Source organism: Psammomys obesus, unplaced genomic scaffold (assembly GCF_907164565.1).
Source record: "Psammomys obesus unplaced genomic scaffold, mPsaObe1.curated_primary_1811, whole genome shotgun sequence".
In the NCBI taxonomy this organism is placed as follows: Eukaryota; Metazoa; Chordata; class Mammalia; order Rodentia; family Muridae; genus Psammomys; species Psammomys obesus.
The window spans coordinates 3,592,706-3,613,318 of NW_026596143.1; the positions used below are offsets into that span (position 1 = coordinate 3,592,706).

Here is a 20,613-nt window from a genome sequence, read left to right on the forward strand (position 1 = left end):
TGAATTTTGATGTCACCTTAAGCAAGCAGTGAAAACATAGAAACTTCTGTAGTGTTTATAAACATTTTGAGTAAAAATGATAGATGATAAAAGTAAAGGAGCTCATCAAAATATAGGATTACAAATTGTATGAATAAAGTAGTAAGAATTATCAAAATCCTGGTCTAATGACTGACTAATCCAAGAAAACTTTTCCTCTTTTTAAATACAATACAATGGTAAAATATCATAACAGTGTATTGAAAACAGAAACAAAACCTGGTTGAGTTATTGCTGCCATTGCTGCTCAATAATGGTAATACTGAACACTGAAATAAGCCCCTTTATAACTGCATGAAAGTAATTTTTCATATGAAAAATTTCAGATGTTAAAAAGTAATTTCCCATTATTTTATGTGACACACTATTATAATCACACATTTTATAAAAGTTATCTGACATGCTACACTTATATACCTTTAAAATTATTGAACACTAAAGCAAATTATGCAGGTGTAAAAAAATACGTAGGCAAAAATACTTGAGAAAACAGTTGCATTTATTTCGGTATGAAGAGCTTTATTTTTAATGCCTTGGCGGAAATGGATCCTGTTGCCATGGAGCTGGAAGAAAAAAACAAAAGCAAAGACTTGAGGTGTAGTAATGATATAGACTAATACTAAGTAGTAGCATATAGTAAAAATAGTCTGAGTTAAGTGAAAGTCAAAGAGGCTGAGATCCAACTGGACCTCTAACATTTAGAGAATTCCAACAAGGTAATTTAAGGTTCTCTGGGTGGTAGTTTCTTCATCTGTATCTTGGATATTCGTGAAAATTAACAGAATAAAAACCACACTATGTTTGGTACACAAATTTCAAGTATCTTAAGTCTGGTGTAAAACCCAAGCATCCTGAGCAATAAAGGTGTTAACAGGATTTTTGCATTTTTTAAATATGCATGTACTGTGATAAGTGACTTCTGTCCATTGTTTACACCAACGAAACTAAAAGATGAACTTGTAATACCACAATTGTCTCCTACTTTTAAAAAGGGATTTCTGATATTTTAATACTTAATTCTTTCTTTTTTGCTTCACTGGATCAAGCAATAAATAAGATTTCTGAGTCACAGTTGGGCTTGATACCAGACTGACCTTTTCTTACTATCACAAATAGTTTAACTGTTAGTAACAGAAGAATGTTCAAACCATGTGCAACTTTGTGGACATTACAATCAAGATTTCCCATTTCAGAAACTGAGTTGTCTAAATCATGAATCTGCCATGTCTACTGTGGTTGGTGTCTACCTGACAGCACCACCGATGGCATCAACTAGAAGGGAAATACACAGCTACACTTTCTCCCTCTTCTCTCCTCTAGGCTTTCTCAGGCTAACCATTCTGTCCTGTCTGGACTCATTTGGCAGGGCAGAGAGGGAAGAAAAAGGTACCTAGTTATACTACTATGCAATAGGTTTTATCATGTTAGAGAAGAATGCAGAAAGTATCACTGCTGTACTAGAGGGCCTGTTAAATAGAACAGCAACAGCTTCAGTGAGACCTGCAAGTGAGGCCGGCAGTACGGGAGCTCCAGGAAAGAACTGGAATGCTATTCTGAAGTGACTGAGGTGGTGCCTTCTTGTCCTCCTCTCTCACTCTGACCTTGTGTCTGCTCAGGCACTTTGCAACCTCTAAGCTCCCTGAAGAGTCATGTCTGCCTTGGCAATACATCTGGGACTTTCCATGAGCCTGGTTATGGCCCAGATGTATAGCCAGAACAACTGATGTGTTCTGCCAAAATAAATGCTAGAAGGTCCTCCTGACCTACACCTTACAATGATGTTTTTTTTTTTTTGTTTTGTTTTTTAATGCTGTTCTCCTGAGCTCTGGTGCCAAGAGGTCTGTGGTGGAAAGCCTGCTATTTATTGGCTGCCAGCTAAAAGGACACCAATTTGGCCTTGTATGTGTGATGGTCTATAACCTTCCCACCTGGGCTCTTAACAATTCCACAGTTTATAATGAATCAATAGTAACTAGATTGCAGTGGTGCTGCAGATTTTTCTCTCTCTCGTGGTCAATGCAAACATCAACCTCATTTTATAGCCAAGTCTGCCCCAGAACTCTTGACTCTTCTGCTCCATTTCCTAAGAACTCAGAATACAGCTATGAATCCTCACTCCTGGTTAAAATTTCTAAATTATAAAATTATATTGGGCTGGCTTATAGCTCAAAGAGCACTTCTCATGGATATTTAAGGTGCTGGGGACCCCATCCATGGCGGGAGGGAGTGGAAAAGAACAGACTTATTCAACATTACTTCCATTCCAATTGAGACAAATAATACATCCAATAAGCTTTTCTACCTATTAAGTTGTACTTATTTAAGTTTTCCACCCCATTTAAGTAAGGGGTTGAAAACAACTGCTTAAGAGAAATTCGCTTGTGTTTCTCTAAGACACTAACAAGGATTTTCTTCTTTAAGTTTAAAGGATATTTTATCTGCGATGAGAGAATATTTGGGTGCTTTATGTAATTGGTTTCAGGAGAGTAGTTAAAAAATTTGTTTGCTTCTCCTTAATTTGAAACATGCAAACAACACTTGCATTTTGGAGCAACATGTTTTTTTGCTTCCTATGTACTGTAATCAGCTTACCAAATGCTTCGCTGCCACCCCTTTTTATAATGAACTGTATTCTATAAACTGTGGGCCAAAATAAACCCTACTTTTCAACTTGTATTTAATGTGATTGTTTTTGTTTTATTTTTTCAAGACAGAGTTTGTCTGTGTAGCTCTGGCTGTCCTGGACTTACTTTGTGGAACAGGCTATCTCTGAACTCACAGTGATCTGCCTACCTCTGGCTTCCAAGTGCTGGGATTAAAGGCACGTGACACCACCGCCTGGCTTTAATGTGATATTTTACAACTAGTGCTTTATAGAAAAAAATTAGTTCAAGAGGCAAAGTCTACTAAGTTTTTAGCCTAATACCTTCCAATTAATGGCATTCACTTATACGAAAGTATTAGAAAATTGAGCAAGAAAAAAGGTTGCTTAAATAATTGATGATTTCCCCTTTCCTATACTTGTTTTTTCACTCTTTCCCTCCATTTATCAAAATGAAGCTTCATAACATAAAATCCAGAACATGCAGAAGACGACTCTCCACATACCCTACCACTGATTGCCCCTGGGGAGTGGATGATTAAATTGTTGGTGTATTTCAGTATTTTTGTTCTTTTATTTATCTACATATGTGAAGCTAGTTTAAAAAAAAGTCATGTTATTAAAAACGTGTATGATAAGACTTAATGGTTTCATCATTGCATAAATTTCACTGTAATTGGTATAGCTATTTCCTAAAGATATTTATTGAAAGATATATTACTGACAATTTTCTTTTCTGTTTTCTGACTAGATTTACCTCTTAAAACAAAATTCAACAAAATTTGCTCAGTACAGAAGCAATTCAATAAGTCTACAAAGAAAACTGCTGTATGTATCATCACTTGTAAATTCATTTACATAAATATAAAGCCAAAAATAAAAATGAACTGAGCACTGAAACAGCCAACTTACCGTAAGTCCAAGTAACTTGTGGACACACACCTGGGTTAGGAGGGTAGGGATCCGAGACTTGTGGTACTGGCTGAGGAGAAGCAAACTGTGAATAAACTGGTTGTTGGTAATTGTAAGAAATGGGCATGTGATATATTGGATACCCATTTCTTGGGATAAAGGCATTCGCTTGTGGCTGTCCAGCAAAGTAAGTAAAATGTTCAGAGTATGAACGACTGACATGCGTGTTCTGGACAGTACTTGCAGCTGTCGCCAACACTGGAGGAGGAGGTGGCTGTATCCCGTATGCTGTCATCGCTTGGTATGTGTGAGTAGCAGCAGTGCCGCTGCTGCTGTACTGATAAACACACCAAGAATAGTATGGATGTGAAATTCCAAATGAACGCTCGGAAGTATTAAATGCTCCAGTACACGCAGACTGTAGAGGTGCACTCCACGACGTACCAGCTTTCTGAGTTAGGACTTTTGTATTCTCTTTATCTTGTTCAGAGAGGGCAGGGTGTGCTGCTCTCTGAGCACAGGATGAGTTCCCACGTGAGCCAAAATTGGGATTCGGTGCATACTTCATATACTCTTTTGATGATCCATGTTTTATAGGATGTATCTTATCTACTTGCAGGACAGGAATTTTGTCCTGGATACACACAGCTTCTGGAGAGCTGGTGCATGTACAATCTTTAATAGACAAATCTAGTATTTCATGATCTTCATGTTGAAAGCCTGTGTCACTCATTTCAAGATTACTATGGAGGGCCTTCATAGAATGGGAAGCAGACATGGAGGGCATGGATGCATTAAGAACAAGAGGGTCATCACCTTCAGCTCTTATGTTTGAAGGAGAGATCTGTGTATTTTCATGCGACTTCTGTGCAGGTGTATTGTCAGGTGAGCAAGTGGCATCTATATCCTTTTGGTCACAAGTTACTAAGGCACTGTCTTCCTTAACATTTGTTTCAGGAGCACTACAATTCCCTTTTCTTTTCTTTATGTCATTTGAGTTTTCCTGCTGTTCAGTGAGACATACTAAAGCATCAGGTGAGCTCTCTGTTGACTCTACTTTGCTTTCTGACTTTGGTATACAAGTGTCTTGTATGGTCTCAGCAGGTGAAAGTGAGCCGGGTGCTGAGCTTTGTCTACTGACCATTTCTGGAGATGCAGAGTTTCTTTTCAGACTGTTAGATGAATTTGATTCTATTTTGTTTTCATCTTCAGAATGAAATCCTGTAGCACTATTAAGTGTAATATAAATACAAGCAACTTTAAAGATACAGTTATAACATTTTAACAGATAAACATATGAAATTTTTATTTAGTGTAAGAATTCACAAGAAGCAGGATGTGGCAGCACACGCCTTTTATTCCAGCACTCAGGGAGGCAGAGGCAGGCAGATTTCTGTGAGTCTGAGGCCAGCCTGGTCTACAAAGTGAGTCTAGGACAGCCAAGGCTAGACAGAGAAACTGTCAAAAAAACCCCAAAGAATTCATAAGATTGACATGTTCTAATTTTACTGGAAGTATACAAGTAAAATACTTTCCAGTTTTGCGCCCTCAGTTTGAATTTAGATATGGTTCTTGTTGAAGATGATAGTCTCCACATTTCAAAACATACTGTGTTAGATGACCGAGTGATTTGAAATTTTTCTAATAAAACATGTTAAAAGTAGGAAAGCACCATTATTCAAATGTTCTAGTCTGCAGACTGCCAACCCACTGATAGGCTCCATGACTCCTCATTGGCTATCTGCCCCGTCTTCATCTCTTTTGATGTCACTACCAGTCGTGGGTCCCTACCACTAAAAGCCTCTCCTTTTCCCTGTTAAAAAAATGTTTTTGTTTGCTCATCTTCTGAGGATAAGAAAGATAGACCTGCACAATTCTTGCCAACTTAATATTCGTGGCATTCTTAGTAAGTTTAAAGTCTTAATTAGGCAACTATTACAGTATCAACAGCCAAAGTATGCTGAGAAAGTAAAAAAAAAAGTACTATTTCTGTAGAGTTGAGAGGAATTTATCTTTGGCCTAGAGTCTCTGTACCCTTCTGAGGAAATCAAAAGGCCATTTTTTATATTAATTACAATTTATTTACTTTATATCCCAGCTGTAGCTTCCTCCCAATCCCTCCCACCCTCACCTCCTCCCTGTTCCTCTCACAGTCCACTGATAGGGGAGGTCCTCCTCCCCTTCCATCTGACCCTAGCTTATCAGGTCTCATTAGGACTGGTAGCAATGTCCTCCTCTGTAGATAACCCATATTGTCACCTAATGCTATATACTGAGTTTCCAGAGCAGATAATTTGTCTTTAATTTTATTTTCATTGATGAATTCTTATGTAGACTTCAAGTGGTCTGTCCCTTCAGAGGATATTCATTTCTAAGTAGTCCTCTGTGTCAACCTTATAGAAGAATTAACTTTTTTTGCTGACTTACAGTTTAATTCTTTAAAGCAGCAACGACTCAGTTATCAAGACTAAGATAATTACACTGGTGTATATTACCCTCTGGTACTCTTTTTTTTTTTTTTCCGAGACAGTGGTTTTATTTGTTCGTTTTGTGTGCATAGCCTTGGCTGTCCTGGACTCACTCTGTAGACCAGGCAGGCCTCAAACTCACAGAGATCCCTGCCTCTGCCTCTCTGTGTGCTGGGATTACAAACTTCTGCCACCAAGCCTGGCTATTCTGTTTTTATATGTCACTTTGCAATAATTCAGAGTCACATATGCTATGAAATGAATTATAGAAATGTAGTATTGTTTTAAAAGAGAAAAAAAATCAAGAAAGGAAGCTGTTTGTTCTTCCTTTATATATATTATTTATTAACCTTCATAAAATGGAAAAAAATGGATAGTCAGAAATCCAAAATTTTATAGAGATAAATGATTTAGCACAAAATGATAAAAATGTAAGTTATTTTAGTGAATTTTCTGTACTTAACTTATCAGTTTAAGAAATAGCTTTTGGCTGGTTGTGGTGGTGCACACCTTTAATCCCAGCACTTGGGAGGCAGGAGCAGGATGATTTCTGTGTTCAAGGCCAGCTTGGTCTAAAAAATGAGTTCTAGGACAGCCATCGCAACAGAGAAATTCTGTCTCAAAAAACTAAAAAGAAAGAAAAAAATATAGCCTTTGAGTATATTCTTCCTATTTTACAGTTAAAACATCCTTCTATGAAACAGAATTCTTGTTTTGTCTGTACTATACACACCATTTCCATTTATGTGCCATTGATATAAGATGGCAATTTCCCTTTCATCAATTTTGAAATTTAGTTAGTATGTAAAATCCACTTCAAAATTAATTACTTGCCTCATTCATTCATTCATTGAGATAAGGTTTCTCTGTGTAGCCTTGGCTGTCCTGGACTTGCTTTGTAGAACAAGCTGGCTTCAAATGCATAGCAATGACCCCTGCCTCTACCTCCCTGAGTGCTGAGATTACAGGTGTGCACCACCATGCCCAGCTATTTACTTCATTCTTTAATGCACTTCTAGAAAACAGTCTGCTAAGCAATGCCTGTTAATATAAACTTCCTTTCTTGGTTTAGCAATCATCCTTATATAAGCTCTAGCTAATGTTCATAATCTTACATGGCATTTGCCTTCAATATTTAGAGGGAAGTTCAAGATCATTAGGCCTCAGTCTGAAACAAATGTGTACATCTCTCATGCTTGTCCTCTAAGCTGCATGGTATAATTTAATAGTTTACACATAACTACAAATTCTTTTATTTTTGTTCTTTATTATTTGCCCATTTTTACTTGGATTTTATGAAAAGGATTGGTGGTAACTTCTACCTTAGATGATTGGATATTGTCTTTTGTCTGTTTCCAACATCTTTCATTGTAACCTATAAAAAAATAGAAAAATAAACACCCAAGTTTGCATTAGTGATGACAAACTATATTATAACATCCATCTATTCACCCATTCAAAAAAGTGACTGTTAGACTTACATACAATAGTTCATGTTTACAGTAACTTCTTTAAAAAAATAAATCTGTAATATTCTTGCCCACATACTCACATACTTTAAAACTGAAGACTAACCTTATAAGTTATAATTGTTCCCTCTCTGCTGTGAACAGGACTTTACTATGTAACTCGGGTTAGTCTCAACTTGAGATCCCTCTCCCTCTCGTTCCTTAGCCCTGTGCCACCAAGATCAGTTTATTGTTCCCTTGTTAGCAAACAAGCCATGAAGTCCCACAACTTTTCTTTTTTTTGAAAAAGTATTTCATTACACATGTATGTGGGTATGCATGTGTAGAGGTCAAGGGACAATTTACATGAGTCATTTCTCTCCTTTAGGATCCTGAGTTTTGAACAAGATCACCAGGCATGGGGCAGGTACTTTTACGTACTAAGTCATCTACTCAGTGCATATATGACTATTTTTAAAAAGCTTTTCTTTTTTATGTGCACAGGTGTGTTTTAGCCGAATGTTTGTCTGTGTAAGACATGAATAACTATCAATTCTCTAAGTATTATCTGTGAGATACAGGATGACTGCTCTTAATCTCCAAATCCCAAACGCAAAGCCTTCAAAAATCTCAGTGCTCTGAGCTATGACACAGAACCGCAGAAATGTTCATATCAGGAACCTTTTGTACCATTAGAAATTAAAATTACTACAAAATCACCTTTGGATTACCTTTGGGTACTGTGCATGAAACATAAATGAATTTCATGTCCATACTTTGGTGCCATTCCCAAGATACAAACTATATATATGCAAATTAACCAAATCTGGAGAATAGCAAAATCTGAAACACTTTTACTGTATTTTCCATTCCTTTTAAAAAATATTTATTTATGTATTTTTTATGTATACAATGTTCTGTCTACATGTATACCTGCATACCAGAAGATGGCATCAGATCTCATTGTAGATGGTTGTGAGCCACCATATGGTTGCTGGGAATTGAACTAAGAACCTCTGGAAGAAATGCCAGTGCTCTTAACCACTGGGCCATCTCTCCAGCCCAATATTCCATTCTGCTAAAAAATCATCACCATTTCTAGTCTTGGCTGATTTACCATTTTTAAGTATACTCAGAATTTTATTGCCTTTTAAATCACTAACAAAACAAAACCCTAAAACCAACACATCTCACAGATAACATTATTCTTTAGTCTTAGGCCTTTATTTAAGACCTGGGGTAAGGCCCCCTCTGCACCCCTGAATTTCATGTGTGTGTGTGCGCCCCTGTTGAACACAGGGATCTGGAGCCTGCTAAGGTCTGTGATATAGTCTCAGACCCACAAAATCTCCTTTAAGCCCTGTCTCACTCTTCCTGGCACCAATTTAAATTGTCTGGAAGCACAGCTCCTGGCTAGTACTTGCCTAGCATATGCTGAGTCTGGGTTCTAATTTCAATACAATAAAAATCAATAAACACATATTATATAAATGCTGATAAGATGTATTCATGAGACTTTTGTAACTATGACACCTGTATATTAAAAATATCTGTCCTATTATTCTAACAGGATTTACCCAATTTTTAACGTTCATTTAATGTTCATTGCTCATAGAAACTACTCAATAAATAACTGGTCACTCACATTCACAATAATGAACATGCTCCCTTATTAGCTATTAAACTTTATTCTTTCACAAAATACTTTCTAAAGTAAAAAGAATGAAAAATTTGTACTTGCAAGGTACCTCAAATTACATCATTTTGTAAAGAATATGAGTCATTTAATCTAATACTAAAAGCAGGCAGAATTTCAAACCTCAACTTTTATATTCTGTAAGCACTTTTCTGGTTAGAGAAAGCTTGTTGTGTTCAAGAATATTTGCAAGTTTGATTTTAAAACATTTCTACCTAGCTGGGTATGGTGGCACATGCCTGTAATCCCAGCACTCAGGGAGGAAGAGGCAGGCAAGGCTGGTCTACAAATTGAGTCCAGGACGGCAAAGCCTACATAGAGAAACCCTGTCTCTAAAAAAATGAAACCAAAAACAAGACAAAACAAACAAACAATTTGTACCTTTTGCTTTTTACGACTGAAAGCAGCATTAGTATTTCTTTTTCCCGGAGAGACATCACATGTGTCTACAGTCACAGGTCGTTTTTTAGAGGAACTGTTTTTTATTGTACTTTCTGCAACTGAGGGTGTCTGCACAGAAATCTTGGGTTGACTGTTGTCCTCCTCAAGTTCTGAAACGGGCATATCCATCTTTTCTTTTCTGCTTAGTTGCAAAGCATTCCTTCTGTTACGCAGCATTTGGAAAAAGAGAAGATGAGTAGACAATTTAGTACCTTTAGCGTTTATCATCTTCATATGTTCAATTGTCTTCATAACTTTTATAATATGGACCATTTTTCCGAAATCTTTCTGAGGGACAGACATTATATTTTTCAGCAATATAAAAAACTGCTTATAGTTATGTTCTAATTCTGCCACACTGTTTCCATAATTTACAGATGCAGTATGTGGTACCAAGTCAATATATGTGGAAAGTAAATGCTTAGACTTATTTAGAAGTCTTTTAATTCCTGTAAGTTCTTTAAGTTCTCTGGAGAATAAGCGCAGAGCATAGGAACAATTAACAGCTTCACTGTATCCATAGATAACAGCCAACTCTTTTTTAATGTGAGAAATAGCAGTCTCTATCACTTTCCAAAGGCAATCTGTTTGGTTGTCACCAACTGAAATGGAAGCCATTTCTTCTTGGCAGCCAATAAGGTCAGGAAGGAGAGACCAATCAAACCAGAGCATACCTCGAAACCTCTGGTTGTGTAGTTTCTTTGCTATTGAGTTTTTAAGGTAATGAACGGTTTCTGAGAGCATGACAATTTCAATGTAAATATCAACAGCTTCAGGCTTTAAAATGACAGCTCCATGGTTGTGGTTGTTTAACATATCTAAAACATTTTCTTCTGTGATAAAAATATTATCTATGTTATCTTCTTGAAGCATCTGGAAGTATTTTTTTAAAATTTCTAAGTGATCTGTACATCTGAGAGTAAGGTCCCGTAACTTTTCTAGGTCTGCAGATTTAGCCTGATCCAGTATCTCACTAATACAACAAATATCTGGATATGAAAGCCAAGCTTTGTTTAGCCTACAGTTTGTTATGCTACCTTCAGCTGGTTGTCTGGAAGCAACCATAGAATCTTCTTCAAGCCCAATACTAGTTGGCTCATTGTTTAAACCTTTAGAGAGAATATCACAGATCTTCTTTAACTTAATAAAAGCACATTCATTTATTTCCTCCATTTCTCTGTGTTTTTCTGAATGTCTTTTGGGGAGAAAGTGGCTTTTTTCTTTCCATACAAGACTTTTTGCAGCATCAAAATATATATGTTCTAGACCATAAAGACAGATTTTGATACTTATTTCTTCATTGCTCTTGATAAAACTAACCTTTGAGGAGACAACTTCTATAATGATCCACAAGTGGTCTTTTTTTCCTGGATAGGAATGGACTTTAGAAGAGCCCCCATGTATACTGATCAACTTGAGAGCACTTTTTCTTAAGGTTTCCAGGTCTCCTAAACTATTTCCAAAGTTAACTCCACAGGCAAATGGAACAGAAAGACAAAAGTCAAAGCAATCAGAACAGTGCTTCATTATGGCTTCACATTCTTTAATTTGTCGTTTGTATTTTAAGAATGCATAGTATGAATTATTTTCTTTTTCTGCTTCAGTTAAGAACTCAAGTAACTGATTATGGTAATTTTGTAACTCACAGAATGCATTATATTTTAGTCGTCCTTGAAAGCCAGGATAGAAATTGGACTGCAGCTGAAATCCACGTGGCCTGTGAAGCAGCTCACTGTATAAGGACTCATCATACCAAAGCAAGCTTCGGAATGTTGGTTTACCTTCTAAGAATCTTCTCTTGTTTTCAATGAACTGAATAGTTTCCATTGCCATTTGAAGTTCTACCCAAGTATCAATAGCACATGGTTTCAATATAAATCTAAAATTATTCCACAAGTTTTGTTCTACCAACAGCTTTCTTGAAATCAGGATTTGGTCAATTGAACATTCTTGCTGTCTTTCAAAAGCTTCAACAAAAAAAGGGAGAATATTTTGACAAACCTTAGCCTCTTCTTCTAAAATCTGCAAAGATGCTGCTTCATCTGCTCTCTGTAAAATCTGAGACAGTTGCATCACATGATATGTGTTATTAGCTGAGTGATGTTCTTCTTTTACTTCCTTCTCAAGATCAGTGACTGCAGAGTTTTCATGTAAAGCAGGCCTATGATTAGTTCCTGCAATGGCTGGCTTGGAGAGACAGTTGGAGTGAGAGTTGTTACTTACTTTAATTTCCCCTGCTTCCTTTCTTTCAATAAGCTGACTAGGAATGTTTTTTAAAGCAACTGTCTCTATAGTAGAATTTTTCATGCTCAGATAATCAGTCAAGTTGCTTCTAAGTATTTTCTTGTTTACATGTAAGGATTCTTCTTTTTGGATCTTATTTTGATGTTTGTATTTAATAGTAATAGCTGATCCTTCAGTAATCATGTTCTTGTAAATAGCTTGCTCAATTTTCCTCATTTTTTCCTCCTCGATGTATTTAGCCATGTATCTATTTGAAAGACCCTTTACATTCTCTCTTAAGAGCAGAGAACTATCACTGGAAGACAATGTCCTTATATTTTTCTTACAACTTTTATTTTCTTCAGTTACTGACGTTAGATCCAATACAGAATCCTTAGTAACATTCACCTCATTCTCGCTTATGCAGAAGAATTCATTTCCCCCCACGGAAGAGTCTTCCTCACCAGCTGTCACTACATTTGATGACAAAGGAGGAATAATGTACCTTCTGCTTTCTATATTTCCTGTCGGAATACTTGGTGTGACCTCCACAGGAACTGTACACTTTTCTACAGGAAAAATTGCGTCTCCATTTCTAGTACCACTAGATACAAGGTTATCTTGTTCACAGACATCAACATTTAAATAGCGCTTCTTGTTTGAGTCTACAACTGAAACAAGTATGTCATTGTTAGCTATACAGGTTGCATCATAACTTTTCTCTGGACTATGACTTGTGTTTTCTTTTACAAAACTTAAAGGCACTGAATTGCTTTCACATACAGCTGTTTTATCTTCAGAGTTACAGTCTTCTGTTATATCCTTAATATTATGTGTTGAATGGTTTTCAAGCTTTGCAGAGTCACTATTAGATAGCTGTGTATCAGTCTGATACTCTTTTTCAGTTAGTGTTTCTTCTGGGTAAAGCGTGTAACCACTTGTTTCAGAAAAATGTTCAAGTTCAGAAGAGCCTGTATTTCCCACAATGTTGTTAGTGTATTCCAACTCACTTATACTCTGGGATGTACAAGCTAGGGGTAACTGTGATTCAGGAAGTTGCTCTTCATCACAAAATTCTCTCACATGGAAAGTACTCAGACTACTGGAAATATGCCCAGACATAACTTCACCTGATAGACACTCTGCAATTCTCTCTCTGTTTGTTCTATAAGATCTGTGCTTTGATACCGGGGCCAAGGACTCATCAATACCAAATCTTAAAAATCTTTTATCTCCCTGTCTGTCATATCTTTTGGACAAAAAATGCTTAGTAGAATATCTTCTTTCAGACATCAAACTACCTTGAAGATCACAACTTTCCCAGAAATTGTTGCATATTACTGCATATGCTTTTGGTAATGGGCCCTTTCTTTTTTCCCCCACTTTAGATACAAGCTGCAATGATGTATGAAGTCTTCTATACGCCTTTTTTAAGTGAAGAACAACTTTATCCAGTTTTCTGGACAGATGTTTGCTTTTACATAAAGATGCTTCACTATTTAGAATATCCAGTACATTCCTAATGTGCTTCTGTGACTGTGAAAATATTTTAATCCGTCCTTGGGACAAGGAAAAAAAATGGTCAGAGGAGTCATGACTCGTTGGCTTCATCCTCTTATCGTGAGTTTCATTCTCCCTGAAATCCTTATGAGATATGTTCTGATCCCTAGGAGATGCACGCAGGTTTTTTTTGCTATTTTTTGATTCCATGTCCTTTTTTTTTCTAGTAGCATTAAAGTCAAGCTTTGACTTTGTGGGACATTTACTATTATCACTGATTGTGACAGATGGTTCAGTAGATAAAGAGTCACTGCTTGGTTTTGCAGACATGTGATTCACATGTGTATTATGACTCGAGCTGGATGAATGGGAGAGTCTAGATTTGCTCACATGTCCTGATTCTTGCACTGAATTACCAAACTTATTTTCACATGAAAAACTTGAATTTTTTCCAGAAGATTGGGAGTAAATGCCAAATCCAGAAGTTTTTCCTTCCGTATTAGCTTCTGGTTCTGCAGATTCAGTTACAGGCTTGTAAAAATTATCTTTCAACTCTAAAGACTCATCATCAGTGGAACTGATTCTTAGACTAATGAAGTTTGTAATTGTAACTTGTAGATCTGGAAGAAAAACTGGGTTGTGGAGCTCTCCTTTGTCCTTTTGCGGAGAAAAAGAAACACAGTTAAACTCTGGAGAATGATGCTGATCCGCACCCTCCCTTCTTGCCAAACTTGAGGTTTCCATCTCTTCATAACTGTTTCCAAACAGGCCTTCCCAATCAATACGAGATTTTAGAGACTCATATAACTCAAATTCTTCATAAAGATCATTTTCATGGCTTGGTATATTTTGTTGAAATAACGAAGAATCATCACATTCTTCAAGTTCTACCTCAATTACACTTCCCAATTCAGAAGTTTGAAGAACTGAATTCTCATTTGCTGATTGATCAAAGTCTTGTAATTTACCGTTATGAGTATCAGTTTGACAATCAGAAATGCTATGTTTTACTAAACTCAAATCTGAACTATCAGAGGAACAAGTTTCTTTTAGCTGGTATTTTTGATGATCTCCATGATTTGTGCTTAGTTTAAGGACAGTAGTACTAACTACTTGATTTGTAGCATTTAAGGCCTCTGACACTGTAGAACCTTCAATTTCTGGAAACGTGGACACCAAGTGTCCTTTGCCTTCTCCATCATTTGGTGCATGTCCTTGTTTCATAGCATTCGTACTATCTTCACTCTCTGACGATGCAGTTTCTGCTGGATTATCTTTCTTTCCACAAGTTGAGCTAACTGTGGAACATTCTTCAGAATTCTGAATTTCTCCTTTGGTGCTACTCTTAATTTCTCTCTTTTCAACTATATTGGTGGAAAGGTCATTTGCATGAAAATCTTGCTTCTCACTTTCATTTATGTTATATGTGTTGTATTCTGGAAATGAAGTATTATCTCTCTCTTTAGCCTTATTTGCATTTTCATCATTTCTTTGCTCTTGCAAATTAATTTTCAAATTTAGATCACAGCTCAACTCTGCATCATAAGATAGGCTGTGATCCTGTACATCATCTTTAATAGTAGAAGTTTCTTCTTTTTGAAGGTTATCTAATGATACTGCCTCATTTTCATTTTCCCTCTGGTTGAATGCATATTCTCCAGTTATGTTGCAACCTGTACTGTCAAGAGCTATGTCAATGGCAGAAGATAAAATAACTTTATCTATGAGTTGTTCTCTGGCCAGGGGAACATCTTTTGTTTCATGAAAAGCATTAGTCAAAATGTTAACAAAGTTCTGATTATTTTGTATTTTCAAATCTATTGGCCCTTGAGACATAGAAAAATCTGTATGAATATTATCTTCACAGTCCAAGGAGTGTTGAAGATGCTTTTGTGAAAGACACACTGTATCTGGAGTAAGATTACACTCTACTTCCAATGTTTCACTATCTAGTTCCTTTTTATCCCTTGTGGTAGATATGGGAGATTTGGGCATTTGTAACTTATGAGTAGCTGGTATTTTTTCACAATTTCCCCTTAGAGAATTAAGATTTCCACCTTCTTTGTATTCCTGGTGCAATGTACTGCAATTATCAATTGGACTACTTTTGGTTTCATAAGTAAAGTAATTAACAGTTTCTTTCCACCAAGTCTGGTTTACTCCATGTTTAGAACTGTCTTCTGGGCCGATGAAAGTTCTCATCATTCCAGTATTTTGCATGTATTCACAGAGGTTTCCTTTCTTCTGGACTGGGAAGACTGTAGACATCTGGTGATCAACCTTATATATAGTGTTTAAATCAGAAGACTGTGATTTCTGAGAGATGTGATTCTGAGAATCTTTGCTCCCAGTACTTTCTGAGTCATAGAAGTTTTGTGACTCATTGTCTGGCTCAGTTAAAACTGGGATGTTGCTTCTCTTTTCGACTCTCTGGGCCTCTTCTTCATTGTGTTTTTGTTTCCCAACATCTGAAAATGTGTTTGATAACGAACTAGGGAAGGACAACTTTTGTTGCTCTTTATGTTGTTCTGTAACAGCAATTTTACTGGATGCTCTACAGTCATAGTCCTTTGAGCCCTTACTGTGAGTCTGACAGTGTGAACTTTCAGAAGACAATGTGAAGCCAGAGGCATCCAAGCACTTAGTGTCAGCATGATCAGTAGGGGAAACTTTAGATGAAGACATGGAACTAGTCAGCTTTATTTGTGAATTACCATCACCCAAATTCTTATCAAATGACAAAACATCACTCAAACGTGCAGTATTGTTTTGTTTTCTCAAGCTTTGCTCTCTCTTCATCAGTCTTGGGTCCTTAATGAGTTTTGAAGTAATAACTGTACTTGAGCTACTATTGTTGTGAGAAGGAAAAGCAGCAGAAATACTACTTAAAATACTTCTAAGATAGGTCACACTGAACTGGTCACCATTATCGTTTGCTGTGTTATCAGTGGGCATGAAAGGAAGACTTGAGTTGTGTGTGTATACTTGAGAAGCATCTCTAATTTCTGATGAATTTTCTGTCTGTCTTCTGTATGCTTCTAGCATAGAACTATTTCCATTTTGTACAATTCCATATGAATTACAAGTATCTGAGTTGAAAGGATCTATTGCTGAATTTAGTGCTTTGCACGGACAATTTTCCTGAACAAACGGATTGACAGGTTTCCTGAAGTGCTCAAAGATGACTGTAGCATCTTTTCCTTTTCCAATTCTTTTGGCAATTGTACAGTTATTCAGAGAACATGCTCTTTCTGTGGGAACATAAATAAAATATGTCATGAATAATTTGAACTGAGCATTCATTTAATAACCTAGTGGTGAATATCTGTTCTTAGTACAAAAAGCAGAAAGAGAAAATATCAATAAGGAACAAAAATGTTGCAATGTAAAGTATTATCCTAGTCTAGCAACTTAAAAAAAAACCTATTTGATAAGAAGTGAATTCTGATAAACTAAAAAATAGAAATATTACAAAAGAAACTTGCAGAGGTCAGAGAGATGGCTCAGTAGGTAAAACTGCTTGCTGCCAGGGTTGACAACCTGAGTTTGGTCCCTCAGACTCAGATAATGGAAGGAGTTTCCAGCACTGCATAAAACCAGGTGTGAGGGCACATATTTGTAATCCAAGCATTTGGGAGCCTAAGGCAGGGAAACCAGAAGCTAAAGGTCATCCTTGGCTACTGACAGGAGACTGGCCTGGGCTAACCAGTTTTAAGTATACATACAAACAAAATATTAAATTAGAAAACATTTTCTGTTACAAATTATCACTTATACTTTCAATATTTCATAGCACCTATGCACTAGTAAGCAAACCCGTCTCTATCTGATACCACCTTGCTTCTTTTCCTTCTACCATGGGAGAAGGAAAAAAAAAAGCAGCAAATGACAATGACATCAAAAAGTAGGGAAGGAACAACAGAGAAGGGTCAGGGGGAATTGTGTTTGCCATCTAGCTTGATGATGAGTTTGAGCCACAGGACATAGTTGGAAGAAAACACATGTAAATAAAATATAAAAAAAATTAAAGTAGGGAGAAAATGTCCTGTAAAATGCATGCCTTTAATCCCAGCACTTGGGAGGCAGAGGAAGGCACATCTCTGTGTTTGAGGGTAGGCTGGTCTACAGTGTGAGTTCCACAGCCAAGGCTAAAACAGAAGAAACCCTGTTTCAAAAAAACCAAAAAAACCAAAATCAAAACCAGAACCCTCTTTCTCTGCAGACATAGTATAGCAAACACCCTTGGAAGGAACAAACACTGAACATCCTTTAGCCACATGTTTTAGGATGGTTTTGAAAGAAAAAAAAAATTGGGCGTGGCGGTTCATACTTATAATCTCGTCTCCTGAGAGACTGAGGAAGTAGAATAGCTCTAAGTTTGGGGCTAGTCTGGGTTTATATATTAAGTACCTGACCAACTATATTATGTCACAACATGAGATAATCAAAACAAAACACTTGAGAAAAAGACCCAAGACAGTATCAGAAATTATTTACTACTGATCTTAAATAAGTCTCTAGAGAAGGAGAGGCAGGTGGATCTCTCTTGAGTTTGAGGCCAGCCTGGTCTTCAGAGTGAGTTCTAGGGCACCCAGGGCTACACAGAGAAAACCTGCTTTGAAAAACTTAAAAAGAAGACTCTAGAGGAATTCTGTATTATAAACAACTGTACATTAATATACTACATAAGAAAAATGAAATGAACACGTTACTATAAGCAAAAATGTACAGAAAAGGGTTTATCCGTCTGTGACTATTTTGTCTAAAGTTTTCCAGTTTTTGAAAGTTTCATACTTTATATAATGAATTTTAGTTTTTTTCAATCCCACATTTCCTTTCCTCATCCCTTTCCCTATCCAACTGGCAACTGTCCTCGCTAGAGGGTGTATCAGATATTAAACTGGTAAGAACTGACGTCACACTTGATCATAGCCAAAAGGTTAAGAAGTAATTGTTCTTTTTTCCCTACGAAATTTTTACTTGACTCGAAATATAAGGCTATATAAAGTAGGTACACAAATGAAACATTGACCAATAATAAATTTAGTTTTAAACAGTTCTTTGACATAAATATAATTTTATCATGTATTAACTTTACACACAAGCAAATCTGTATACAAGTAAAATGAATATGCTTATTTTTACATGAAAATTAACTGTTGGCTGAGTGGTACTCTAAGACAGAGTACTTTCAATATCTTTAATATTTACTTGTTTTAATTTTATAATCCAATTATGAGAAAGGTTTTTTCATAAACATGTAGTATAGCCATTTCTGAAATTGTTGGAATTGTCTTAATTATAAACTAAAGTCAGCAACTTTAAAAATAATACATTCTAGCATAACAGTATCCAAAGCTATACTAATCTGAAACCTGCTGGGGAATGATAGTAGGAAAACTGCAAAAGTCTTTTTTTCTCTCAATTGAGCTATTATGCTTCTATATCTCAGTCAAAATTTCAGGCAACATGTATTGGTGCTGCCTGTGTGATGGTATGTGTAGTGCCTAGAACCAAAACAGCAGGGAAGTTATATAATACATTCTAGATTAGCACTGCCAAACTTTGGACTCATATGTTTGTTGGGAATCAATTTTTCGTCATTTTATGTTCATAATTTTTTTGTTGTTGCCAAAATTTTCATGACTCTCACATTTGATTACACGAACCCATATGTGGTCATGACCCATAATTTAAGAAGCTATGATAGTGACCCACAGGTAAGTGAAAAGTGTTAATTAACATACTTCTTAAAAACTCAAGACTTGATGCCTTTATGAGAAGTCAAATATTTGAAAAATTAGTGCCAATTCTGCACAAACTTCTCAATTCATCCTATGATTTCATACTACCTTTATTTTAAAACCACATAAACATATCTCAAGGAAACTATAGACTGCTGTCTCTTATGAATACAAAGAATTCACTGACAAAATTGTAGCAAATAGAGGCAAGAACATGTAAAATTTATATCAGGACTAATGGTATTATTCACATGATCATTTCAAGATATAAAGAAAAAGCATTTGACAAAAATCTAACTTTTTGATGATGAAACAGTTATTAAACAAAAGGGAAGGTCAATATGACAAAGGCATGTACACAAAAGTCACAATTGCACAGCTGACATCATACTTACTAATAAAAGACTGGATCTTTCCCCCTAAATTTTATCAAAAAGATATTTGGTCTTACGACTTCTCTAAAACATTCAGCTTGAGATACTTGGCAGAGCAATTAAGAAAACAAAAAACCAAGCAACTAAGCAATCCCCTCCCCAAACAAAAACAAACAAAATCCCAACCAACCAACCTATCAGCACCATCCAAAAACCAAAACGACATCCAGATAACAAAAACTCTCCTTATTGGTTGATTGAATATAGAAAATCCAAGGAATACACTAAAATGATGAGAACTAGTAATAAACTCAGGCAAGTTGCAGAAAATGTTATCATGCACAACTGAATATATTTCTATTTGTAATGACCAACACAGAACAGAAATTAAGCACTGTATTTGTTAGTATTAAAAGAATAAATTAACAACCTTGACAAAACTATAAAGCAAATCTTGAAAACTATATGCCTTCTAAGATAGTTACAATAAAAAAAAATCAGGTAAGTATTAACATGGATGTGGAGAAACTGCAACCCTTTGACACTGCTGGCCTCTAACTAGTATGAATGCAAATGATACAACCATTTAAAAAAAGTCTGAAGAGTTCCTCCATTGATTTTCAGATGTCTAATACGACCCATCAATTAAATTCTTATGTATATTATGTCTAAACCAAATGAAAATTCATGTTCACTTGAAAACTTGTACATAATCATAGTATTATGCATACGTGCCAAAAGTTGTAAACAACCAAACATCATTCACTGACTGCTAAGTGTATAAACACAACATAGTGAACACACACATGAATATGAATACTATTCATAACAAGAATGAAGTATATTTATTGAGAGTGAAGTGGTATTTATTAAAAGACATTTTGAAATGTATTATAAAATTAAACTGTTAACAGATTAGATAGATTTTCTAATAAACTTCTATAACACGATTGGAGATACTAATGGAAAGTACAGTGGCTAACATTTCTAAAAAGGAAAGACCAAAATGGTAAAAGCAGCCTATGGAATTTTTAATTTTTCTCTTTTTCTTGAGACAGGGCCTCATTATTATCCCTGGCTGGCCTGGAACTCACAGAGATCTGCATGCCCTGCTATGGAATGCTCGGATTAAAGGTGTGTATGCCTGGCTCTACAAACTTTTCAAC

General features: G+C 36.0%; 1 protein-coding gene and 1 pseudogene across 1 annotated transcript in view; both read right to left on the reverse strand.

Moving 5' to 3' along the window:
- Positions 1–527: 527 nt before the first annotated feature.
- The window catches only part of Tex15 (testis expressed 15, meiosis and synapsis associated), a 51,042-nt gene continuing 30,956 nt past the window's right edge, over positions 528–20,613 (reverse strand). Inside the window, exons 6-9 of the mRNA XM_055593473.1 lie at positions 9,547–16,580; positions 7,344–7,396; positions 3,554–4,782; positions 528–602 (exon numbers count right to left, since the gene is read on the reverse strand). Of these exons, the coding sequence (XP_055449448.1) occupies positions 565–602; positions 3,554–4,782; positions 7,344–7,396; positions 9,547–16,580 (8,354 nt within the window). The 3' untranslated portion in view covers positions 528–564. The remainder of the gene's footprint in view (positions 603–3,553; positions 4,783–7,343; positions 7,397–9,546; positions 16,581–20,613) is intronic.
- Positions 18,188–18,281, reverse strand: LOC129666426 (U2 spliceosomal RNA; annotated as a pseudogene).